The sequence below is a fragment of the Rhyacophila brunnea genome, unplaced genomic scaffold (assembly GCF_057557595.1).
Source record: "Rhyacophila brunnea isolate RB1 unplaced genomic scaffold, BYU_Rbru_1.0 scaffold_20, whole genome shotgun sequence".
NCBI lineage: Eukaryota > Metazoa > Arthropoda > Insecta > Trichoptera > Rhyacophilidae > Rhyacophila > Rhyacophila brunnea.
Genome location: NW_028232860.1, coordinates 4917348 through 4943971, shown reverse-complemented (window position 1 = coordinate 4943971; position 26624 = coordinate 4917348). Strand labels below are relative to the sequence as shown.

General features: G+C 32.3%; 1 protein-coding gene across 1 annotated transcript in view; it reads right to left on the bottom strand.

The window, feature by feature from the left end:
* The window catches only part of LOC147071112 (uncharacterized), a 94954-nt gene extending 69452 nt beyond the window's left edge, over window positions 1-25502 (bottom strand). Inside the window, exon 1 of the mRNA XM_085948529.1 lies at window positions 25477-25502. Within this exon, the coding sequence (XP_085804655.1) occupies window positions 25477-25502 (26 nt within the window). The remainder of the gene's footprint in view (window positions 1-25476) is intronic.
* Window positions 25503-26624: the final 1122 nt, after the last annotated feature.

Below are 26624 nucleotides of genomic sequence, written 5' to 3'. Positions count from 1 at the left end.
ATACAATATCAGACGGATATGAAAGTACAATTAAAACAAATTAAATCAATTAATAGGCGTATACATCGTCAAAACCCCAATAATATATCACTAGATAATAATCAATTACGCTACATTTTATTACTACATTCAAGAGGTGTAAAATCGTCAATACTGGGAAAAATAATGGCAACGTACCTATTGGGAATTTAATGGAGTTAACCAACGAGATATATCAATAATGTCTTTATATTTCTTTTTATTTTTAATATTACAAATATTCCGCAAATAAGTCCACGTACATAATTAAATACATATTATTATGATACTATTATCATCAACCACGCCCACCTAACATGAAGTGATAGCCACTTGTTAAATTATTAATAATTAGGTTATGTTGTATTTATAATTTGAATAGTTAATTACTTACCTATTTGAATCTATTTATACAGTTGTATCATGGTTCAATATGCTTTTTGTTGAACTCGTTTTATCGAAAGCTTTTTTTGTCGGCGAGAGCTTTTGGAAGCGAACGCGCCGCGTCAATTCTGATGCCGCACACGCCATCTGTAACTTTCAGACTAAACTTTTCGAATAAACAACCGACCGACTAGGCTCCATAATATACTACTTACCCCTTTTTGCAACATTGCGCAGGTTTATATTATATTGTTGAGCTAAGTTATAAGTCGATTTATTAATCAACTTGTGCTTAAAAAATTTAATTTAAATCACCTGTCTGCATTCTATAATATACAAAGTTATAACAAATTAAAATTTTCTACTAGTTTTAATATGCGATATCATTACAAATTTATATTAGGAAATATCCACAAAAGCCGACTGCAAGTAGTTTATAATACGATTGTTTTTTTTTTAGTTTTTGAAGACTTTATAGTTTTAATATAACAGATAATTCTATGAATAAGTAATTCAATTTTTAATGATACTATGCTCATACTATTCCCAACGATGAGTCGCGAGAGGGTGGAAGAAGAAGAAGAAGAATATGCTTTATTGATTAAAAAAACAACATAAAATACAGCATATGCATTAATAACTCACATTGCGATTGACTCACAATGAAGTCGATTTATTACAAAAAATAGTCGTGTAAAAGCAAACTCACGTACAATAATAATCAAGTTTTACATTGGTAAGATTATAATATACATATACAAATGGATTTTTTTTTCAAAAAGGATTTCAAAAGGTTCGCCAACCCTGGTCTAGGGCCTAGGCCATAATAATATTATATCCTCACTGTATCCACCCTCAGTTAAAGAGACTTAAAAAAAGTAGTGTGACGGACTTTCTAGCCAAAAGAGGCACCTATCAGACAAATACGAATCTTTTAATTTGAGACATTTTTTTGATAATTTACAATTTCAACTGTATTAATTAATAGGTATGTACTTATCTGAAAACATTAAAAAGAAAAATATTTTTTATTTTAAGTCAAAGATCAACCTACAATTTAAGAAAAATGTTATAAAATGTGAATTTGGTGCAGGGTTTATTAATTAATATAGTTGAAATCGTAAATTGTCAAAAAAATGTCTCATATTGCAAGCTTCATATTTTCCGCTAGGTGCCTCTTTAAAAAAGTCTCAGTAAAGGAATCACCTTAAGGCAAAAATCCAAATATACAGATAAAGTGATAATATACATAATCATTATGTTTGGTACGAAACTTTTCGATAAATGGGTAGGACATAAAATATTCAAAAAAAGACTACCGCTAAACAATTCCAGAATTAGTAAGAGAAAAAAAATTAAAAGAAAAAAAAAGAAAGAATATATTATAATATTATTTTCTCGATGTATTCAATAAGGTATGTTTGTACAATACGGTGAAAAAGCATTGTCGTGCCGTATAATAAGTAGTTCATGAGAGGAGTAAATAATTTCATCTAAGTAATTACATAAAAGTTTTATCCATAAATCGCTCGTGTCGCTTGCGGAAACGCGCCACAAAGTAAACTATTCGTAAACAACATGGTAAGGCCTCGGGATCGTATCCCATGCGGTCTACGCGTATACTTTAAATCACATGCAATGAGCTTCTACAATTTTATTAATTACTAATTGAGTCACTTCTTTACAAAATTCACCCTGTCCTTTTTGTTTGGTTTTGATTCACAAAAGCGTGTATAAAACCTATACATAGAAAAATAACAATGTTTTTCTTGTATCATTGGGCGGGTGTTTTTAATATTATATCTACAGAGCTTTTCCAATCAAACAATTCAAAGTGTTGCGGAACAAGATATACTTTCCTGTATTGAGCGAAAATTTCAAAATACTCACTATGTAGCAATGGAAAATATTATATTTTAAAATGATCACCAGACGGACAAGATGCATTTTGAAATTGGACGATATTTTTCAACCACTACACTGACTGCAAAAGACTAGTTTTGAATTTTTTATAGGATATTTTGGATCATTGTCAATGTATTACTAAAATAGCAGTTATTTTTGCTGAAGCTATTTTACGTATCATTATGCCCAGCGTGCATGTGTATCTACTAACATCTAGTGCTACAACACAGTGGTCAAGTGGGTGGCGGGGTGGCAGTGACGCGCGTAACTCAAACGTATAACCAAGTGTGAAATGTTCGTATAATATAGTGTCTTTTTGTAGGCATTTCACACACGGTTATACGTATAAGTTCATACGCCGCTGCCGCCCCGTTGGCCGCGCGTTCACTCAAGCCAAGCACGTCTTGCTTCTCCTACTATGCGAAAGTGTCCTTCCAAGGTTCAATTGAATTTTAAAAACTAACCAACACCATCTGTAAATTGTAATCTTATTTTAATAAAAACAAATACGTATGACTAACAAAGTTTAATGTGCACTATTTATGGCGGATCCTAACAGCCTACCTCCACCCTTCGTCACTTTTGTGAGATCATAAACGTGAAGTTAAATATTATAGTATGTTATAGTATCTTAGTATTGCTGTATTTTTTTTGTATTGCAAATAGCTCATCTCCTGCAAATAACAATTATTGTTGTAAGCATACCCTTCAAGTCTCTCACCACTGAGTATGATGCCGCAATATTCACCGGAAAATGACACCCCCCTAACTATTCACCACTGGAAAAGCTACCTAGGTATTCTGTCCTATAAAGGTACTATGCTTTATACTTTCTAATATCTATAGGTACTCTACGTAGGTAGTAATAACATTCTAATTTTCTTTGAGATTTGAAAACTTTGAAAACTACGTTAAAAGTATGTTGAATAAAATGTAATATTAAATTTACCAAACTATGTTTAAATATCGCAAGTTTATACTGGGTGTAATGAAAAATCATCCGTGGAAAATGTCCAACAGGCAAAAGAGAAAATAATTATGCGGAAGAAGTACCAAAAATAATAAATAAGGGTGCGAGTTGCTCTATTCGTCTATTTTATATTTTTATCGATAAGTCGTTAATTTGCGATCGATCCATACATGGTTAAATTAACGTTTTTAAATACAACGCGAGTACAGTGTAATTTCTATTGTCTATTTAACTCTGAAAAAGCTTACTTAATACAGTGTATCCGTTTTTGAAGGCCAAAAAGGCTAATGTATTGAACTTGGCGGGATAGATCTATTGATGTCAAACTCAATAATTGATAACTGAAGATCAAGTACTCAACAACTTTACTGTGTCTACTTCATGTGTCATATTGTCAAGATTCCTAGCACAACCACACTATCATGGAGAGTATTCTGATTTGATTTTATCTTTGATTGTAACATTCTGTTATAATATTTAAAGCATAATAATATTATATTCAATAAATATGTACTACCAGTGCTCACCTATTCATAAGTAACATGTAATTTTAAGTAAAATACAAGGATTTTTTATTAATAAGAGACGTAAGTCTTTTTGAAGTCGATGAAACCATTTTAACCATAAGATTTAAGAATGTAACATTTTTTACGGAACATGCGTAATTTGAAAACACACTAGAAAAATATATATCCACTAGAAAAGCGATGGGCGCGCGGCTGAAGCGTCTGGGTCGTGGGTCCCAGGTTCGAATCCTGGGTCTGGCAAGTACACATATTGTTTTTGAATTTGTGTATGAGTCGGAGTATAGTCCTAATAGGTTGAGCAAGTGGCTGACCTCCATTTCTCGTAAAAACAAAATCTGTTTATACAAACCTCCACCCTGTGGCCTATGATTCAATTAGGATTGGACATTGTCGAAAAATAGAAGAAAAAATACGACACCCAGCGGGATTAAAACTTACGCCTCTTGAGATTCGCATTCATGTGCTCTAACCACTAAGCTATGTGTGTCCTAGCTAATTGCGACAAAGTCAACTAGTGACTTTACAATTATCACTAAAGCGCTTGCTAAATGTCGTGATTGTTTTTTGGAAGTCGGCTTTTGGATTTTAAAATTATCCTAATTTCTAAACGATGTCAGGATAAGGTAATCCAAATTTCTGTTTTTTTTTCACTTGCTAATAATTTAATATACTATTTTTTTAATTCAATAAATAGTTAGTATTTACAAGACTTAAGGATTTGATTTTCTTTATTAAACATACATAAATTATACACGCGTCATATGAAAAATATTAAACCACTAGATTTTTTTCAAATAACTAGCATTTCTGATCATTGGTAAAATTATTTGTAAATGTTTTCAAAACTTTCAATCTAAAAAAATAAATGAAAAAAAGTTATCAAAAAAAAAAAAAAAATGAGTAAAAAGAGTCAGATAAAAAATATTCCATATTCCCAACTTCACTAATTCGGTGAATGAAAACGCCATGCCATTCAGAAAATTATCTCTCTATATTATATTTATTCATTCAAGGACGCTTCCGTTCAAGTGAGCACACAAAAGTTATAATAATTTCATCTCTTCCGCGTCATCACGACAGAGATAATAAAATATCTCTAGGACATCTCTTTCTAGGTTCATTATTCTTTCTCGATATCTTTTCGTAATAAATAAATGTTCTGGAATAATCCTGAATATTATCTCTTTCACCAGTTATAGTTATCAAAAAATTTAAAAATTAATGAAAATTAATTAATTAATTAATTAATAATCAAAAACAGCCTTATTGTGGTATCTATGATAGTGTGATTTACTTAAACACATTGACTGCTGACTAAATAATTACTTATTAATTACCACATTTAAATAGCATGCTATTTATATATAATGGTCACCTAATCGTTATGCGCTAGGATAGGCCACCTGCATTTGCGCAGCATGTGTTCGCCTCCACCCTGCTACTGAGGCCACACACCTATGCCAACAGAGAACCTAGCGGTAAAATACGAAGCTTGCAATTTGAGATTTTTTTTTGATAATTTACAATTTCAACAATATTAATTAATAAATATGTATCTGAAAACATTAAAAATATTTTTTTTAAGTCAAAGATAAACTTACAATTATTGTAAAAAAATGTAATAAAATGTGAATTTTTTGCAGGGTCACATCTTATTATTACATTATTTATGGTCATATTTATTATTAAAATTTAGTTTATTAAGTTTTCATTTTTTTAACGCTTAGATTTTTGACTAATTTATAATTTTAATATTTTTTTAATTTATTTTGAAAAACATCGATTTTTATAAAAATATAAATGTGTATAACTTGAAATCCTTTTTATTTATATCAAATTTTATTTTAGTTATGGTCCCAATAGTCAGTTTAGGATTAGGGTCTATTCGCTGTGCAATGAGACATACTATGATAAAAATGATGTTATTTTATTTGTAGATTTTTATGATGATCATTTAACGTCACGATAATAATTATGTAATTAAAATAATTAAAAAACAATTTTTCCCGACGGCCTCAATTTTCTAAGAGAGCTAATATTATATTGAACGTATTAAGGCTATACTTCAGTTGGGGCATAGTCTAAAACGATCGTGACTACGCGACGCGAAGATTGTGCAAATGACGCGTGCAGAAAAAAAACATATTTTGTCATAAAAAGTCAACATGCGTCTATTTAACGTTATGTTTATTGTTCTATTACTAATAATAATAATATTATATTCATTGATATGTTTTCTTTGTCAAGTAAAGGGGTAACGTTTTTTAGTCATGTTTACACGATTTAAGAATTGATTTCCCCGTCGCCATCACAAAACAAATTGACGTGTTCACAGCTCGACTTTCGCTCTCCGATTGCCAGCCAGTCTTATTAATAGTCAAATTTCGTCGCACCTATAGCTGAAAATTATTTGCCGTTTCACTGAAGTACCGTCTTAATAATTATTGTGAGTTACTGTTTTATAGTATTGCTTACAACATCTGTTGTATTTATGTAAAAATATTATATCATTGAGCTTATTATATTACTAATGACTAATGAATATTCAAACTAGCGTGATTGCTTCAATTTTTTTTCAATATAACTTTAAATTTGAATACTAGATTAATTCTTCTTTCATTATCTCCCCAATTTGATGTTAATCTTGCCCGCTTCTTGAAAAGGGTTTTTATACAGTTTTTTTAGAACCGGATACCGGAGCTATGCAGAAAAATTTTTGAAATTACCTTGCTGCAGTTTTGTTTGAGAAATGTTACGATTGTTTCGATATGGTTTCGATTTATTATAGAACTCCATGTAAAAGTAGCGGAGGTTTTCGACGCCAATTGCTTCCCGCAAGAGGCGCTAGTTTATTGCCGGTGGCTGGTCATTTTACTATTTTGACAGATGGCAAATGTCGAAGTATTAAGCCATCTAATATCGCAACACTCCATTACTACTTGTTTTTTTGTCTTTTAAAGATGATCGTTGTAAATTTTATTTTTTAGTATAGGTACTGGTTGGGCCATTTGTATTTTCATTAATCCTTACTTCCCATTTCCCTCAAATCCCAGTATTATTTTCACAGGACCAAGTGATCAGCAGTTACGGGTCATGATATACCGTGATGCAAATAACATTCAGTTACTTCAAAACCGCCGTCGCGCGTAAGTCAGCTCAAGGCAACTGGTCCGTAAGCCTGTTACCGGTAAACTACAGTGTATTGATTAATTAAATTGTTATACAGACTGATTTGAAAGTTAGCTCAAGTGAAATGCAGCAAGCGGATGTGGGCAAATTGATATACTTTACCGTTGCTTCCTACCTCCAGCGTGATTCAAAAGTTAACTCAAAACATATGTGTTCGACCTTCATTGCACTAAGCCTGTTACAGTTCGTCGTGTTCATCAATCATACAACCTATCGTAATCATTCATCAACCTCATACAATATCATCCATATACAGTATACCTACCGTCAAATGCTGCGCACCGGGTAACCCAGACAAGCAATACCGCGCGAGTGATAGTGCAACCAGATCACGGAGCCATCATCAATATCATAAAGTCAGTGTCTGGCATCCTGTTAAATCGCCCCCCCCCCCCCTAGATCCACGATCCACCATCACCTTCAAAATTATACAGTCCACTGCAAAAAGCGCCACCATGTACCTATATATATATATTATTAATATTAGGTTTATAAAATACATCGGGAGTCATGTTTACATTCTCGTATTTTACATTTTAATAATCTCATTATTAGTTAAATAGTAATTTGACGTAAGTAGCTTCTTTAAGGTTTAATAAATAGCAACTTATTTAAAAACCAATCATTTAATAATGCTACTATAACGATAACTGATATAATATGATAATACCTATCATTACCATATTTTAAGTAATATTCTTGTTTACGTGTCAACTTTAGCTGTATATAGACTAAAATAATATAATGCAAAATTTTACGTGATCGAAAATGCACGAATTTTTTAAGACATTATCGGGTACCGTTAAAAGTATCATGGATACTAACTTTTTAAGCTGTATCGCATTTTTAAGCAAGTTTATATTGAACATACATAATTTTGAAAACACTTCTGAGAAAATGTATAAAAAATAATAAAAATATCTTTTTGAAAAAATACTACACCCAGCAGGAATCGAACCTGCTTCTCTTGAGTAGTAATAAATTAGTAATTAAAGTAATTAATACCTACTTTGATTTAAAATACAAAAGCCGATTGCCAATAGTAACTCAATTTGGAAAGCGCTTTAGAGAGTATATTGTATGAGCCATAAGTTAAAGTTTATCGCAAGTAGATAGGGTACCTATAGCATTGGGGTCAATGTACGTGGGCGCGAATCCCAAGAGACATATGTTTGATTCCTGCTGGGTTTCGTATTTTAAAAAAAAAGATTTATCTATTGGTATTTTATTAGAAGTGTTTGAAAAATTATGTATGTTCAATAAAAGAAATGTTAAATTTCTTGTGAATAATTAATAATTGAATAAAGAAATCGGTGTGTGTACTTATGTACGCGCGTTAGAAGTTATACTTCTTTGGCGTAAAAAACAAAACTTGTGACAAACTAGTTTCTTCGACAAGCTCTTAATTATCTTGTTAAATTACACACTCAAGAAAAAGGACCGTTTATTGGAACGCCGTTAGTTTATTTCTATACACTTTAACTTATATTACTAAATTATATAATGGTTTCTCGTTGTTTTTATTTTTAAAGTATCAAATGTCAATCTGACGTTTAATCGTTTGTTTACGTAAAGAATTGCTATTGGCCGACAATAATAAATTCCCTGCCTAGGCGACGGAGCAATTTTAAACTATAATAATGTACTGTATAATCGTCACGATTGCAGTATCATTCTGTGACGTAATGGTTGTGCGTTCGGCTGACAACCGAACAATCGTTGGTTAGAATCCAATCGAGTGTGTTTTTGTGTGAAAAAATAAATTATGTGTTACATGTCGCACGCCAAAAATATATTCTGATCTATTTTTTCAAATGCGCCTAAAGAAGGATAACTTAAAAAATAGCATGATTAATTATTTATGGTAGTACTTAATTTAAAAATAATTAAGGCTCTGTAAGGCTGCTAAATACCACCCACCATACGTATATGCCATGTGGCAGAGCTAACATTGCAGGAATTCTGTAAAATACACCGTGGTCTCTAAATGCTCTTAATAATAAATGGATAAGTATAGATAATAAAAGAAAGAAAACTAATAAAAATATCACAGTAACCATATATTATGACAACATAAAAATGAATGGTTAACTCAAATGGGAAGATATAATTTTTCTCACTTTGATTTCAGTGCCTAGGTAAAAATAGTGTCGAGGAGTTTCATAAAAGAGTATAACTCGTGAAGTGAAATTACTTCGATAAATTTTCACCGTAATGTTGCAATCATTTTACACAAGCGTAAGAAATTTTCTCTTAATGGTTCATAAAAACAGAATTGCATTGCAATATGCAAGTGCTCCGGAAAGATAAGAGCCGAGTCAATGTTGCGAGATACTTTGACCAGTGTTCTAGAAATCTAGTGAAAGATCTTCAATGATTTTGAGAATAAGTTAATAAAAAAATGCCATTCTATAATATATTAGAATAAAACCCCGTCTAGGTTTAGTATTTTCTAACCTTATTTCTGCCAAGTCCCACTTCAACGTTTCAAATATATGCCTCTATATCAAAATTCTATAGTTACCTAACTATTTAGAAAAAAATGAATTCCTTCAAATAAAAAAAATGCACATAGGCAATACTGCTACTACTAAGCTCGTATTCTTGTGTGTCGAGTACATTTTTTTTCTTGTTTGTCCAAGATTTGTATTGGACGATTGAAGATTTTTAACTAACTTCCCGACAAGCTAGACATTTGAAACTTTTATAATATATCAAAACACGACGACAATGCATTATTTTAATACGTTTAGCCATTTTTAAGCAGAATTGAATTCATTATCAGTTATTTCTGTTTTATATAGAAAGTTATTATTGTTGGTTGCTAAGGGGATCCTAACAACTAAATTATTAATACATATATACGTGCGTTACTATGAAAATCAATATGAAATGTCAAAATGACATTTCAGTGTTCTATATTTATTCAGTATTTCTATCAAGTACCTACAATAAAAAGTTTTTACTAATACATTTATAATTGTCAAGTTTATAATTATTATGATTCAACAGAAAATTTAAAAACGTGGTATATTAAAAGTTCTCTTTATCTTGTAATTGTTTAATTTCACTTTCGTAAGTATGTATATACGTACGTTACATATTGTACAACTCGGAAGAAAATTAGTACGATCCTTGTGCTATTCTTCGTCTTCAAATGATTTTCAAGATGACGTTTTTGTCCCCCAAAACATTCAAATTCTCCCACGCAATTTTATAAGCATTTCATGTATGACCTACTAGTTTAAATTGTCACAATTATACAGGACGCTCGTAGCATAATTGGTTGGCCCGATACCAGTGGTTATACGGGTTCAAATCCCGTCGAGCTTCGTATTTCTTTCGAATATGATGTTTTCTAGTGGGTATATATCTGGGTTATGTGTGTTCAATATATGGAATGTTACATTCTCAAAATATTTTGAATTGTTCGTTGAATATAAAAAATAGTTTATAATAATGTATTACTTTAATAATTGACTTTGGGTAGGGGTAAAAAATATCTCTTAGTATTCTCATTTTGAAAACTTAGTAAATATTATTATTACTGTATATTTAATTATTTAGTAATTTTAAAAACGTTTACAGGCGTCGCTGTAAAATAAAATTTGTCATATTTGTACAGAAACATTTGTCTACATTTTGAAATGTTGGATTATTTCATGACAATGTGCATTCATAATAGAATTCTCGGAAAATAGCACCACAGTGTCAGACGCCTTCTTAGGGAATGACTCATGTACTCCCCGACATTTTATATTATGCAACCCCAAGTACACTATTGTATCACGATTATAATAATATTACTGTGTGATGTTCCATTATGCAATGCAACGTACAGCGACTTGAATATTTGTGGCGGGACATATTGACAATAAAATTACAAGATAAAAAGAACTTATTATATACAATATATTTAAATTTTCTGTTGAATCATATAAACTTGACTTGACTAGCTTAAACGATCAAAATACTGAATAATGAAATGTCATTTCATATTGATTTCCATAGTAACGCACGTATATATTATTTAATAATATAGTTGCTAGGATCCCCTAGCAATCAAAAATGGTATCAAAATAACTTTTCATACAAAACAGAATTAACTAAAAATGAATTCAATTCTACTTAAATAAGGCTAAAAGTATTAAAAAAACGCATTGGCATCGTGTTCTGATATATTCTAAAAGTTTCAAATGTCTAGCTAGTCGGAAAGTTAGTTAAAAATCGATTGCAAGATTTATACCGGACAAACAACCACCGGACAAATAAGAATACGACCTAAGAAAAACGTTGTAAAAATAAAAGGGTAGTTTTTATTCGTCTTTGTGTTAGGTCTTCACTGGCCATAGCCACAAAATATTCCTCAGCATATTTGTACACAATTGCATGCATGTACACAATTTTTGTATACATACCTTTCTCAAAAAAAATCAGCGTATACTTATGTACTCGCGTTAGAAGTTATACTTCTTCGGCATAACAAATTAAAAATAAAACTTGTGATAAACTAGATACTTTGACTAGCTCTTAATTATTTTGTTAAATTACACACTTAAGAAAAAAGACCGCTTATTGGAACGCCGTTGGCTTATTTCCATACACTTTAACTTATAATACTAAATTATATAATGGTTTCTCGTTGTTTTTATTTTTAAAGTATCAAATTTCAATTTGACGTATAATCGTTTGTTTACGTAAGGAATTGCAAATAGCTGACAATAATAAATTCGCTGCCTAGGCAACGGAACAATTCTAAACTATAATATTATACTGTATAATCGTCACGACTGCAGTATCATACTGTGGCGTAAAGGTAGTGCGTTCGGCTGAAAACCGAACAATTGGTGGTTCGAATCCAATCCAGTGCATTTTTTTTCGTGTGAAAAATAAATTATGTTTTTATCTCACACGCCAAAAATACACTCTGATATCCCAAACGCGGCATAAGAAGTATAACTTAAATAAGTATTTATTTTTTTTCATTTTGCCATAATATGTCCAGGCTTAATCATCATACCTACTTTCTCCGTTCGACCTTATTGTCATCAGTATGCCATAACACTGGTTGTAACTTGAGACTCGTATCCATAATAATAATTATTATTATAATTTTAAGGTACTGTTCGGTTATACCGGAGGCAGCGGAAAACGCATTTTGAAAATAGCCGATAAACTGGATTATTTGTTAGGTTAACCTAACAAACCTAACCTAACCTAACCTAACCTAACCTAACCTAACCTAACCTAACCCAACCTAACCGAACCTAAACTAACCCAAACTAACAAATAATCCAGTTTATCGGCTATTTTCAAAATGCGTTTTCCGCTGCCTCCGGTATAACCGAACAGTACCAATTTTAATTATAATTAATAATTATCAAATTATTTGTGATCGTTTAAACCTAAATTGTCTTCCCATACGGACAGTACTAGTAATAATTGATCCTATATGGTATGCAAAGTCAAATCATAAAGGTTATGTTGCACGTGAGCCTAGTTTCAGATATATTGTTTATACGTCATACTGATCGTTAACTTGTGCATTCTTCTTAACACTTCCGTTACTGTTATGTCATCTTAGGTTACCCAGCCTATTAAACTAAAAATATTTCAGTTGATATACACTTCGACATCTTTATATTTCGACTATTTCTAGAATCATGAATATTACATCTAATTAAAATGTTATTATTTTTAATATTGATAGCATTATCCAGTACATACATAGAATTAATAGATATCCATTAGATTTTATTTACCTATCATACATTATTGCAAACAGAGTGTGATGCATTATAAACAAAATAAATCTAAAAGTAAATTTGATACGGTCGACAGTTTCATATACCTTGGATCTCTTGTAACTCGACATAATGATATTACAGAAGAAATCAACAAAATAATCATGTCTGCGAATAAATGCTACTTTGGCCTGTGAAGATATTTTAAGTCCCGCATACTATCTCGCCGAACTAAAAGCACTCTTGACAAGACATTTGTAAAGCCAGTGCTCATCTACGCATCGGAAACCTGGAAATTAACTCTGCGATATGAACGAGCCCTGAACATCTTTGTAAGAAAAATTCTCCGCCGTATATATGGACCGATCAGAGACGGCACCAATTGGAGGAGAAGATATAATGCTGAGCTCTATGGGCTGTACGAAGATTGCAGCGCAGTTCAATCAATTAAGATTGGGAGACTGTGATGGCTAGGTCATGTGCACCATATGAATGACAATGAACCAGCAAAAAGAGTGATGTCCAGCAATCCAATAGGGCGTAGAAGAAGAGGCAGGCCAAAGATTCGCTGGTTGGATGGAGCTGCCGGTGACTGCCATATTATGAGAGTACCGAATTGGAAAGTGGCCACACTAGATAGGGACAGGTGGAGGAAGCTGTTGGAGGAGGCCAGGACCCACACCGGGCTGTCGCGCCCCTGATGATGATGAAAAGTAAATGCGAGAAAGAGATAAAAAATGAGATAAAATCTTATTAGACTTATTTATTTTGCCGAAATAGACATTTCCCATTTACCTACTGTAATATTGTCAACATCGTATGGTAACCATGGTTACTTCGCCGGAATGGACGAAATTTATTAGCATCACAAAGGGATGTTCAATAAGTACTGCAGTGCAGATTTGGTAACCACCCAAATATATTTTCCTTCACACAGAGAGATGGTGTTCACAGCTCTATTACCAATCATATAAATAAACTTTAAGCATATAGATAAAAAATCACTAGTCTATTCATGAGTCCAAAATTGATATTTTTTATAAATATTTAACCATTATTATACGAGTAAGTCCGAAGAACTCCAAAGCAGAATGTAGGAACTCACTGAAGTAAGCAACAAAGTAGGTTTGAAAATAAATGAAACAAAGACGAAAGTCATGTTCAACTGCTTTGCGGGCCAAAAGGAGATTCTCATCAATGGCACTCAGCCCAAACAGGTAAAAAGCTACATCTATCTGGGACAACAAGTGTCTATAGATGGATCTATATTTGAATAAACTGTTCGCAGAGTAAAGCTAGGCTGGAGCGCTTTTGGCTGCCTGAATAATGTCTTCAAAAGTGACCTTCCACTGTGCCTAAAGCGCAAAGTGTTCAACCAGTGTGTGCTTCCCGTGATCACATATGCGTGTAAAATATGAACCCTTAGTAAAAGAGAGATCCAGAAACTTAGAGTAGCTCAACGTGGAATGGAGAGGTGCATGCTGGGCATAACGCGAAAGGAAAAAAAAGAGGAATGAGTGGATAAGGGAGCAGACAAGGGTTTGCGATGTAATAGAGTTTATTAAAAGCCTTAAATGGAGATGGGCTGGACACAAAGCTCGAAGAAAAGACAATCATTGGACAAATCTAGTCATCCAGTGGTATCCAAGAAGTACAAAACGTCCGCAAGATAGACCTAGAGGCCGCTGGATCGATGAAATGATAAAGTTCTGCAGAAGTACGTGGCAACGCAATTCACAGGACCGAGAGAAGTGGAAACAGCTTGAAGAGGCCTTCATCCAGCAGTAGATGGATTCAGGCTGATGATGATGATGATACTAGTAAGTTAAAAGCAAACAGGCTTCTTTCTATTTTTAAAAATAAACAGCCACCATTCAATATAATGTTCAAAAAACTATTTCTAATTTTATCAATGTATTAAGTTTCTCAGTTTACCCTATTAATAAATAATATACACAAAACTGTGTAACTATTTATATTCTCATACCTCGATATATATTTTGATGGAGAGAAGCCTTTCAATTTTGAAACATAAATACAATCACCGTGGATGCAATATACATCAAAGCAATTATTATTAATATAGATACTAAAAAATCATTTAATTAAATACATTATAATATAATTAGTATTTATGACACAAATAACACAAAAGTGGGAATTGATATTCTATTCATGTATAATTTGGTATACCTACCTAAAAACATTTTTTTTATTGTACCTTAAGATAAAGTACGTAAGCCCACAATATTTTAAGATCATAAAGGTCAATTTAAAATACTGCATAAAAATATAAAATTGTGTATAAAAAAAAATCGCCATCACTTAGGTTGAAACTATATAAGACATCATGCTGTGTAGCGTGCGATTAACTTATTTGATGGCACCATGAGGTTGATTTATTTTTTATATTATATAATATTTGTGGAGCTGTTAAATGGGTTAAATTTATAATTGTATAAATTATCATGTTTCTTTAATATTTACATAAACACATGCTGTCTTTACTGCTTTCTTGTTATATAAGTTGTTATTTGTGATTAGAATATTTTTATAATTTTGTATTTATTATGTATTATGGCGCATACGCCAATCGCTGTAATGCCGTAATACTTCTCTTCTAAATAAATAAATAGTTTTAAAGTGCTAAAGGTCAATTTAAAATGCTGGATAAAAATAACAGATGTTGAACTTAAAAGGATCTAGAATTATTTAAGATGAAAATAGGTAGGTAGAGATGCATTTAATGTAGGTTTATTTATGTGCTATTTATAGCATTTTGTAGGAATATATATTTTAATAGTATGTGCTCTTGAAGTAACTTTGATAATATATCGGAAGTGAGATGGTGTAAGGAACCGGAGGGTAGGTTGGTTTGACTTCAATAATAAGAAGGTTGTTGCGTGCATTAAACGAACCCTTGTTTTATCCTTCTCCTTCCAAATAAATATTAATTTAATTATTACAGATAAGTTTACAGATTATAATTTAATTGAATGAAATCACGAGAATGCGTTCTGATAGATTACGAGTTTCACCGGGCAAAACGTTACTATACAGCATTATTTAATAATTCGCGATATTATTGATTAATTGAATTATTATATTATTTTGATAAATTAACTTTCTGTTAAAATTTGATTGACTCATATAAATCACTTGTTTTGCAATTTTAACAATATTATGTTGCAAGATACATTGTAGTTATAAATTAATGGTTTCCTGCCAAGTCATACTGGATGGTAGGATATTCACCCTACAGATATTTTATCTATAACTAATGCATTAAAAAAATGCAGTGTCAAACTTCTGGTTCACAACACTGAAGTTATCATCAAATGTTATATCTTCCGTTTCCAGTCCAAAAAACGTAAACAATATTCTACCTAATCTGTAATTCTACACAAAATTTCTGCCAAATTTATCTCTCAATTAGTGTGTCGTTATTAAACAGTAGTTTTCCTCGAACGCCAGTTTGTAGAGCTAGCTACGCCAAACGCTTTGAAAGAACTTTAGCACGATTGTAACAAGTCGTGAAGTCTACACAAATTTGTCTTAAAGCTATGTTAATTTAGTACCTAGTTCAACATTAATTAATTTAGTATTTCCATATAAAAAATAATATATTACAAGTTTTAGTCTAATATTGTTATTTCTTAAGAAATATAATTTTCCTTCATCGTCGGGTTAAAAGTATAAGCGATTTATTTTTACAAATTATAATATGAAAATGTTTATCGTGAAATATTTTATTGAATATTGGAAATATATAATATTTAGTATTAAAAGGTTTCCTCAAAATCTAACTTAAAGCACGAGTTCAAAAGTTAAAATTGGTGGAAATCAAAATGCTACGTAAAATTTAATGTGAATACTCAGAATATTATAATATGTCTTCCAAAAAGTAATAAAATTTAAAATAACAATTGATATTAATTAAAAAAGTCGAAAACTTTGCTTCAAGTTTCTTAAAATAGTAAGTTGTATTATAATATTTAGTTATTAAGTATTATTTTATTAATTTTATTATTATCTGTATGATATTAATAATAATATAAAATTATTGCCAGATTACAAGATATTGTGTTAAATCTTTGTACCAAATGATACTAGCGGAAGAAAAAATTAACCATGAGTCGAACAACATAATATATCACAAAACCTTTGTCAATTATTTATCATAAACGTCGGAACGCTAAAATATATATAATAACTAGATAGGTAGCTTACTCTGCATAAAATGACATAAACGAAGACCAACATTATAATAGATTGACTCTATACAGGAAGACTTGGGCAGGATGTGAAATAGGGAAACTGGAGAGCAGCAACTAAGGTAGTAAGTAGTCAATAAAGACGGTTTATGGAGGATATCTGCAGAGTTGAGATGGAAAAAACATTAAAAGGATTATAATTAATCAATCTCCATTCAAAAAGTGTTAAGCACTTTGTACTTTTTAGGTTCCTAACACTAGATGACTGAATTTTAAATAAAATTATCTTATTATTGGAAAAAAATTTTAATGCTAGGTATACTCTAATAATAACAGTGGCAAAGGGTGCAGAAAGGCTATTAATATTCGACATAAATAGTGTACACTAAACTTTGTCAGTCAAACGTATTTATTTTAATTGAACTAAAATTACAGTGTATAGATAGTGTTTCAGTTTGTAGTGTAGGTAGTTTTTTTTAAATTCAATTAAATGCTCTCTAATACAAGCCATATTAGATAATAGTAAAAAAATATTCGTTTATTCATAAAATATGTAAAATTATGCCATTAAACCATACATAAGTTTAGATATTTTATAGATTGAAGAATATTTTTTATCCATTATGGTTTGATTCAGGCAGAGCTTCTTCGTCCATATCCGCCCCTTAGTTGGAGCATATGGATACCACGCGGCGCCTCCAAGAATCCCCAGTCTTTTTGCTTCGTTCCACGTCCCGTAGCTCTGCCGTATACACTCTATAGATAGTATTTAGTGACCTTCCAGGACGCCGGAATCCGTCAGCTTGAAGAACAGGCAAGCCAGGACACAATCACTGCTGACCTTTTAATTACCTTTTAATTACCACATTTAAATAACACGTTAATTATATCTAATAGCCAAGTACTCCAAACGCGCCAGTCGCGGTGTTAGCACTAAATGAGTTAAGGTAACAGCATCTTTAATAAATATATTCTTAATTCAACGAAAACAAATAAATATTATGGAAAAAGTGTGTACTATTTTTTTCGGATCGTCCATAGTATATATACTGAAACTATTATAGTTTGGTTTAGGCGGGGTTTAATTAAATTTTAAATAGTAACTAACACTATCTGGAAATTGCATTATTAGTGCAATAAAAACAAATGAAAGGTGGATTACAAAAACAACATAATATGTCGGTTTTTTTTCATATCGGAGATTTATGTATTTTTTTTTCAAAAATATTGTCTATATGCTCTCATTTACCAATAATTCAAAAACAGCCCATGACATGAGTTAAATTGTGTTAAAATTTCTTTGATTCCAGCAAAAAAAATCATTTGACATAATAGTTTCTACAAATACGTAATAAATAATTATGTCAAAGTGACATCAGCTGTCTATAACATATTTTTCTGATAGGTACCAAGTTCTAATGATTACTATTTATCATTGAAAAATAACCACATATTATAATATTGTGTAGTATCGCATACAAAAAATAATTCATAATTCACAAGGAAAAGATTCTATTAGGGTTTTTGCTCTCCTGTAAAATTGTTCAGTTCTGAAATATGTTCTTTTTGTAATGCACCCTTCAAATAAGTATAGCTGACAAAGCTTAGTGTGTAATATTTATATCGAATCTTAAAAGCATATCTCCACCCCTCACCACTGCTAAATAAATAATATTATATAAATCCTTGGTTCTCTCCTCGTGAAATTTTATAATATTTCTGGCAAAATTGTTCACAGTTGGTTGCACATAAATTAGCCCAGTGCAGCCATACAAATTGATAGCGTTGCGATACCGAATTTTCGCGTATTTATTTTATTTTTAAAGTCACGTTCGAATTCTGCGCACACAAAAGATACACGATGCAAACGGATGCATGCTGTTGCTGCATCACGTCGGTGCATTTCGGTGATCATTCCGAAAACACAAGCTATTGCCTATTAACATCAACTGTATTTACTGTTCTTTTGGAAATTAATCCGGAACTGACTTTTGGTGATCTTATAACTAGGAGTGGCTAAAATTTAATATATTTTAATAATATTAAGATTTATTTCATTCTATGTTTCTACACAACTTTTTTTTAATGCTTTCGTAAGACAATTTTAACAAAGTAGCTTGATTTGGAAAAGCGCTGATGAGCAGCTATTATAAGAACCAATAGTTAAAATTTGTCGTAATTAGTAATTTGTCACCTAGTAACATAGAGGACAATGCGCACGGGGCGTAAACCCAAGAGATACATGTTCGATTCCTGCCTGGTGTCTTACTTTTTTCTATTGGTTATATATTTTCTCAAAAGTGTTTCTCAAAATAATGTATGTTTAACAAAACCATTAAAACATAACCATTTGGGTATTGACATTTCATTATTATATTAGTTAACGCATTTTGTGTATAATTAAGAAGCAGTAAGTACCGAGTGTGTTGTGAATCCAGTGCAAGGATCCAATGGGTTGGTAAAATGGCTAACATATATTTCTCGTAAAAATCTGTTAATATAATACACAATCTTTACTCCAATGAGGCCCAATATGTTTTTCTTAAGATCGGACATTATCATTGACTTAATTTAAGTTTTACTAGCGTTGTTTGGTACATAATAATTTTTTGTGCCTGGTGTACTGGAATTTAGTTCAAATGGCTAAATTATGGATAAAAATTCTTCTGTAGAATGTCAACTTATTTCCATTATAAGTCTTATTATCTTCATTGTTTCTATTTAATAAAAATTACCTGCGTTGTCCTTATTGTGTCATCATCACCAGCCTGAATCTATCTACTGCTGGATTAAGGCCTCTACAAGCTGACTCCTCTTATCTCTGTCCTGTGAATTGCGTTGCCACGTACTTCCATAGATTTTTATCATTTCATCGATTCAGCAGTGTCTAGGTCTAGATACTTGTTGTCCCAGATAGATGTAGTTTTTTACCTTTTCGAGCTGAGTGCCATTGATGAGGATCTCTTTTTGGCCCGAAAAGCAGTTGAACATAACTTTCGTCTTTGTTACACTTATTTTTAAGCCAACCAGTGTAGTGACCGAAAAACCTGTAACTGAATAAATAAAACAGATATTTTTATTGCTTATTAATATAATAACTCATCTTTTAGGATGACATCTTTGTAAAAGATTGCATACAAATTGCAATGGTTTCTGTATTCAGTTGGATAAAAAAATACAAGCAACTGTTCCACGTATGAGATATTTTTTTTCTGTTGCCTTTTTGTTTAATTTAATATTAAACTGACATTGCTACGCTATCTAAAAGGCAATATAAAAAATATATATATATATATATATGAATTTTGCTTATGAGAAATATTTGAAACCAAAATTATTGTTGAATATGCAATTTTTTTATAAGCACCTAGTTATATTATGCCAATACTGGCAACCATATTGTTTTTTATAACCTTATTTCCGTTTTGTCATCAAAATTTTATTTTTAACCCGAAAATGAAAGACTCCTGAGCACCACCAAGCAGCATCCAGCCGGCAGGAGTTCAATTCATAATATATATTTATTTAGTATCTATTCAACATTGCAACTCCTGAGAATAACAATATGGTTCCATCTAACACCGCATAGTTTTGAGATAATTAGTATTCCAAATGAAGATCTTGGCATAAAAACAGCAAATGTCACAAAACACTTTTTTTTCAGGAGAGGGTAAAAACATAATATCTTGGTTGTCAATTTTTTTTTATTAATTTGACAATGAGAAATTATAGAAAAACCGTATATGCACTATGTGAATTTAAAAAAAATATTAAATTTATTTCGGTTAAATAGATATTTAAAAAAGAATGAGTGTGACATTTGCTGTTTTTACACAATTTTTGGACATTTGTTGTTTTTATTGCAAAATTGAAAAGATCGAAATGTAAATAGTATGACTAAAACTATAATTTTATTAAATAAAATAAAGAATATATATTTCTGTTATTTTTTAATCATAATACAACTTTTAATAAGGTTTGGACATATTATTTACCTATTAACAAACGACTTCAATGTTTCTAAAAAATCAAGAATTAAATATTTGAAAAAATGTTTTAATCATGTGCGGGTTAATACTGATTAGCTTCATATTATTATTATTGATTTAATTTAATAATACACATTTTTTAGTATCTACTTATTCCACTTTTATTAAATAAATCTGGACCGGTTTCGTCCGCCTCTGTTTTTCTGCCAACTGTTTTCAACAGTTGAAAATGTCCCTCTGAGGCGGACGAAACCTATCCAGATTTATTTATTAAAAGTGGAATAAGTACTAAAAAAATGTGTTTTATTAAATAAAATCATTAACACAATGAATTTCTACCATAAATTGATAGTTAACACGAAAAAAGAAAACCGATAAGCCTCGTCTGACACCTTCACTATCAGCAAATTAAACGATACATTTATTGGGTTTTGTAAATATTTAGCTAATTTTAAAATATTTTTTTATTTAGCTCCTTTCAATGGAACTAATCCACCATATAATATGTTGTTTTAAATGCAATCGTGACTTGCATTTGATTTTTATTCACTACATTGAATCTATACCACAGCTTAGAGAGAAACTGAAATGTTCGCAAAGCACTTCTCCCTTACTAGCCTGGTCTATTTTGTACATTATAACTAGCCTACAAATTTTTACCGAACAATGCCTAAGTTTTAACCTATATTTCATATTAAAAAAATCTTTTTAAGGAGACCGGACTCTTTAGATTTTATAATGAAGGGCCCAGAATTTTCCTTATTGCATCCAACTGAACAATAATGAATGTCACCGTTATTTGGTAAAAACGTTGCATGGTTTTGTTAATTTTTGTCTTTCGAGACGTTTTAGATGTCTATGCTAGTAATATCCATGATAAAATATAAAAACAATCATAAAAAAACGTTATAAAAGCAATAATTAAACGAATCGAGGATAATTTGACAGCTCGGACACTAAATTGTATGGAATGTATACTAACATTACTAACGCCGCCTGGTGATAAAAGTGTAGAACTACTGGACCTTTGCTGTTTTCACACAAAAATGCCTGGACTATTGCGGTTTTAAGAAAAGTGGCATATTTTTGAGGGCAGATTTGAGGGACTTATGATGTTTTTTAAAAGTATATCTTTGCACAGTTGTATGTAGTCATATACAGGGAATATAGAAATGCAATAAAATGAAAATGGGTTTTTATGCCAAGATCTTCAAATATTCAAACCGTTATACTTCATCCTACAATCAACATAATTTATTTTTGATTATTTAAATATTAGAAATGTCCATGTTAAAGCGTAATAATTTATACATTATTTAGATTCAATTAATGTTATAAATATGAAAACCTTGAATTTGATATAATCAGTTAGAACCTTTTTACTCAAAAAAGTGATTTCACATAAGTGAACAAGGTTTTATTTACAGATGAAACCTTGTTCACTTAATTTAATGGTAATTGCAATAATTGTCAGAAAGTATAATATAATATCAAAAAAGCAATATACGAGTACCTATATAATTTTAAATATTTTATTTTGAGAAAAACAAACACAAATAATATGCTTGCAAACATTTTTAAAGTAATTTTATTGTAAATATTTGACAGCCTAAGGCACATTGGGATATTAAAAAAAAATACATGAATCAATAGAATCAATATCGAACATAAGTTGGTGTTAAGTAATTAAAATATAAAACTAACGTATAAAATAATGCAGAAATAATACAGTGATGGAAAAGTAAAAAATGAATACAATAAAGGTCATTATGCAATCATAATACAAGAAAGAAAGATGTAAATTTGAACTACTGATACTGAGCTACTGATACCATTGAAATCATAACTGTTTACTTTTAACCTATTTATTTGATGACGTGATAGTGCGAATGCATGAATATATTTTTTACATGTAATACGTATACAATGAAAATTTATTATGTGTTTTAGTTCGTGAGTATAGTAAAACTTTACCATTTTTATATTATTTAAAAAAAAATGATATTCCAGTGTTTATTAAATTTACTTACTTAAGGGGGAGAGGCACGCCAGCAGAGAACCTAGCGGAAAAATACGAAGCTTGCAATTTGAGATTTTTTTTGATAATTTACAATTTCAAATGTATTAATTAATAAATATGTATCTGAAAACATTAAAAAGATTTTTTATTTTTTTAAAATTTAAAATCGTGCTTTAGTATTATGACCATGCCTAAAATAAAATTTGATATAAATAGAAAGGATTTCAATTTATTCACATTTATATTTTTATAAAAATCGATGTTATTTAAAATAAATATAAAAAATATTAAAACGATGAATCAGTCAAAAATCTAAACGACAAAAAATTAAAACTTAATAAACTAAATTTTAATAATAAATATGACCATAAAATATAATGCAATAATAAGATGTGACCCTGCAACGAATTCACATTTTTTACATTTTTTCACAATTGTAAGTTTATTTTTAAATTAAAAAAAAATCTTTTTAATGTTTTCAGATACATATTTATTAATTAATACAGTTGAAATTGTAAATTATCAAAAAAAAATCTCATATTGCAAGCTTCGTATATTTCCGCTAGGTTCTCTGCTGGCATGCCTCTCCCCCTTAAATTCAGTGACATGATAATTTAAGATAATAATATTATATTATATATAATAATTACAAGATAAAAAGAACTTATTATATACAACATTTTTAAATTTTCTGTTGAATCATATAAATTTGACTTGACTAGCTTAAACGATCAAAAAAAATCGTTTTTTTTTTTTTTTTGACCATGTCGGATCCTAATGGGATCATATGGGCCTCCACAGAGTATCTCCAAATTGAAAAACAATATGTGTACTTGTCAGACTCAGGATTCGAACCTCAGACCCACGGCGTGATAGTCCAGTGCTTAAGCCACACGGCCACCATTCAAACCATCAAAAAAATTCGTACTTGATAGAAATAATACTGAAATGTCATTTAGACATTCATATTGATTTCCATAGTAACGCACGTATATATTAATAATTTAGTTGCTAGGACCCCAGACCCCCAGCAACCAATAATAATAGATTGGATTACGGATTTTTTCCGAAATAACTTTTCATACAAAACAGAATTAACTGAAAATGAATTCAATTGTACTAAAAGATCGCTAAAAGTATTAAAAAATAATGCATTGGCATCGTGTTCTGATATATTCTAAAAGTTTCAAATGTCTAGCTAGTTGGGAAGTTAGTTAAAAATTGATTGCAAGATTTGTACCGGATAAAAACCCACCGGATAAATAAGAATACGACCTTGTATTCGACGTTTTAAAATATCACAATATCTAATTAGGTCTTTTGTTCAAAAAAAAAGCACTTAACTCACTTCACCTGTCATGGACTCAATTATTCCGTTGGTAAATAAATTACTATATGTTATTAATACAGTAATCCATTAAAATGATATGCGAAACGCATTCCTTATGTGTTTAACAACTGAGAAAACACTTTCTTTAATCCTTTTATGGCATCAATCAGCATTAGGTACCTATTTAAATGTCCATTCTTATCTACTGCCCCAGATATTAACCAGTTGTTTTAACTAACCGACGTCCAATTTCCGTTTCTGTTTTCAGTGCGAAAGGTTCCCATGGTACAAAAGTTTTAAGCCCCGGGGGCACAAAATATAATTAGGCGTCAGAGTCTCGTATTTTTAAGCTTTTGCTGTCTAGCAATTACACCGCTGAGGCACACTTGACAGGTGAGTGGCTAAGGAAATGCCGGAAGTGTTAATAAAAGAAGTGTAAAATTAAAAACCTTTAATAATATAATATAATCCAAATAAATTGATAATGATCAAGATCTTCTTAGTCTTGGTTGGGCCGATTGTGGTGGTCGTCATCCTTATTGCCCACCTACTTAAATCCCTTTATTTATTATTGTCACACGACTAAGTGACTGACTAACATTCAGTCAACTCAAGAAAACAAACGGGTGCGTGTTACCGCGCCGCGTTATACAGAGTTATTCAAAAGTGACTCCAAGACAGCCGTCGCGCGTGATTTAGCTCAATACAACGAACGAGTGCATGTTGTCGCACCTCGTTAAGACTATACCTCAGTTGAGGCATGTTCTAGAAAGATCGTGGCTACGCAATGCACGGATTGCGGGTCGCGGGTGCAAACGACGCATGCCTAACGAAATATAATTTGTCACATAAATCCAACATGCATCCATTTAATGTTCTGTTTATGAATGCCCTAACATCAAGGCCCCTAGATAGTGCCCGGCCTGCGCCAGGTACAAGAAGCCGCACCAACATACAACGATCGACCCTGATTGCCCAGCGCGCAAGTACGCAATGGCACAGGAGCGGAACCGAACGGATTATTCGATTCAATGATTCGGTTCGGTCAGTTAAATGCGGGCAAAGAGAGGGCTATAACGGCGGAGTTGATCAAGACGGTTCGAGAAATGGCCATCGATTTGGTCCTGGTGCAGGAGCCTTACTCCTACGGCCCCAACCTGGGTTTCAGTGGAGTCGGGTAATGTACCACGGCCTGGGGTCCATGGCCTGCATCTTCGTTGCGAATCCTACCCTAGTGGTGCTACACCTTGCCCACCTGTCGAGCGAACTCTTTGCCGTAGCAGAGGTCTCCGACCGATCGGGGAGCTCCATTGTGGTGGTCTCTTCCTACTTTAAATTCAGCGTAAACATCCTGAAATGCATCGAGCAGCTCGGTAAAATTCTGGTTGCATGCTGCGGCAAACAGATTATAGTGGGAGCAGACGTCAACGTTCAATCATGGCTGTGGGCCCCCAGAGGCTGCGGTCTGGCCGAGACAATCCGGCGCCCTTCGAGGAACTCGTGGCAACTCACGACCTTACGGTACTGAATAACCCTAATGCTCTTACCACATTCTCCACCAACAATGGGGAATTTCACATTGATGTTACTTTGATATCCACTGGTTCTGCCGGACGCGTCGTAAACTGGACTGTCCATATGGACGCGTCAGCAAGCGACCACCGTCTGATCACGTTCGCCTACAGGACCGAGAGGGGCCACGCGTCTCTCGCTCCACTTGTGAGCGAGTCACTGCCGAGGCGTTTCAGGACCAAGGGAACCGACTGGGTACGTTTTGACCGCGAGTTTGCTGAGGGTCTGGACAGGATGGCCTCGCGCCCTGCGCCAAAGGACATGCACGCTGCGGCTAAGGACCTCACGAATCTCATGATTGAAAAAGCAGAGGGCACTATCGGAAGGACGACCCCGAGACCGCCGGACCTCGCAACCTGGTGGAAGCTGAGACTGACAAGACTGAGAGACGTGATAAGGAGGGCTAGAAGGGCCTGAAAAGCAGCGCAAAGATTGCTGGAGGGGCCGCTGCACGCGGACCATCCGCTTGCGGTCACCTACAGGACCACTAGACTGAAGTTCAAAAAAGTAATCAGTAAGGCTAAGAAGATGCACTGGAGGGTCACTGAAATGGGTGGCAATGATCCGTGGGGGCCCCCTTTCCGCGTGATGAAACTAGGCTCACGGCCCGGAAAAAAACATGTCGGCGGTACAGTGCCCCGACGGATCGTTCACCAATAGCTCTAAAGAGTCCGCCATAGTCCTGTTGGATGCTCTTATTCCGCAGGACAACGAGTCGCTCGACATTGACAACGACCGATTTCAGCAGCTTCGCGTTTATGC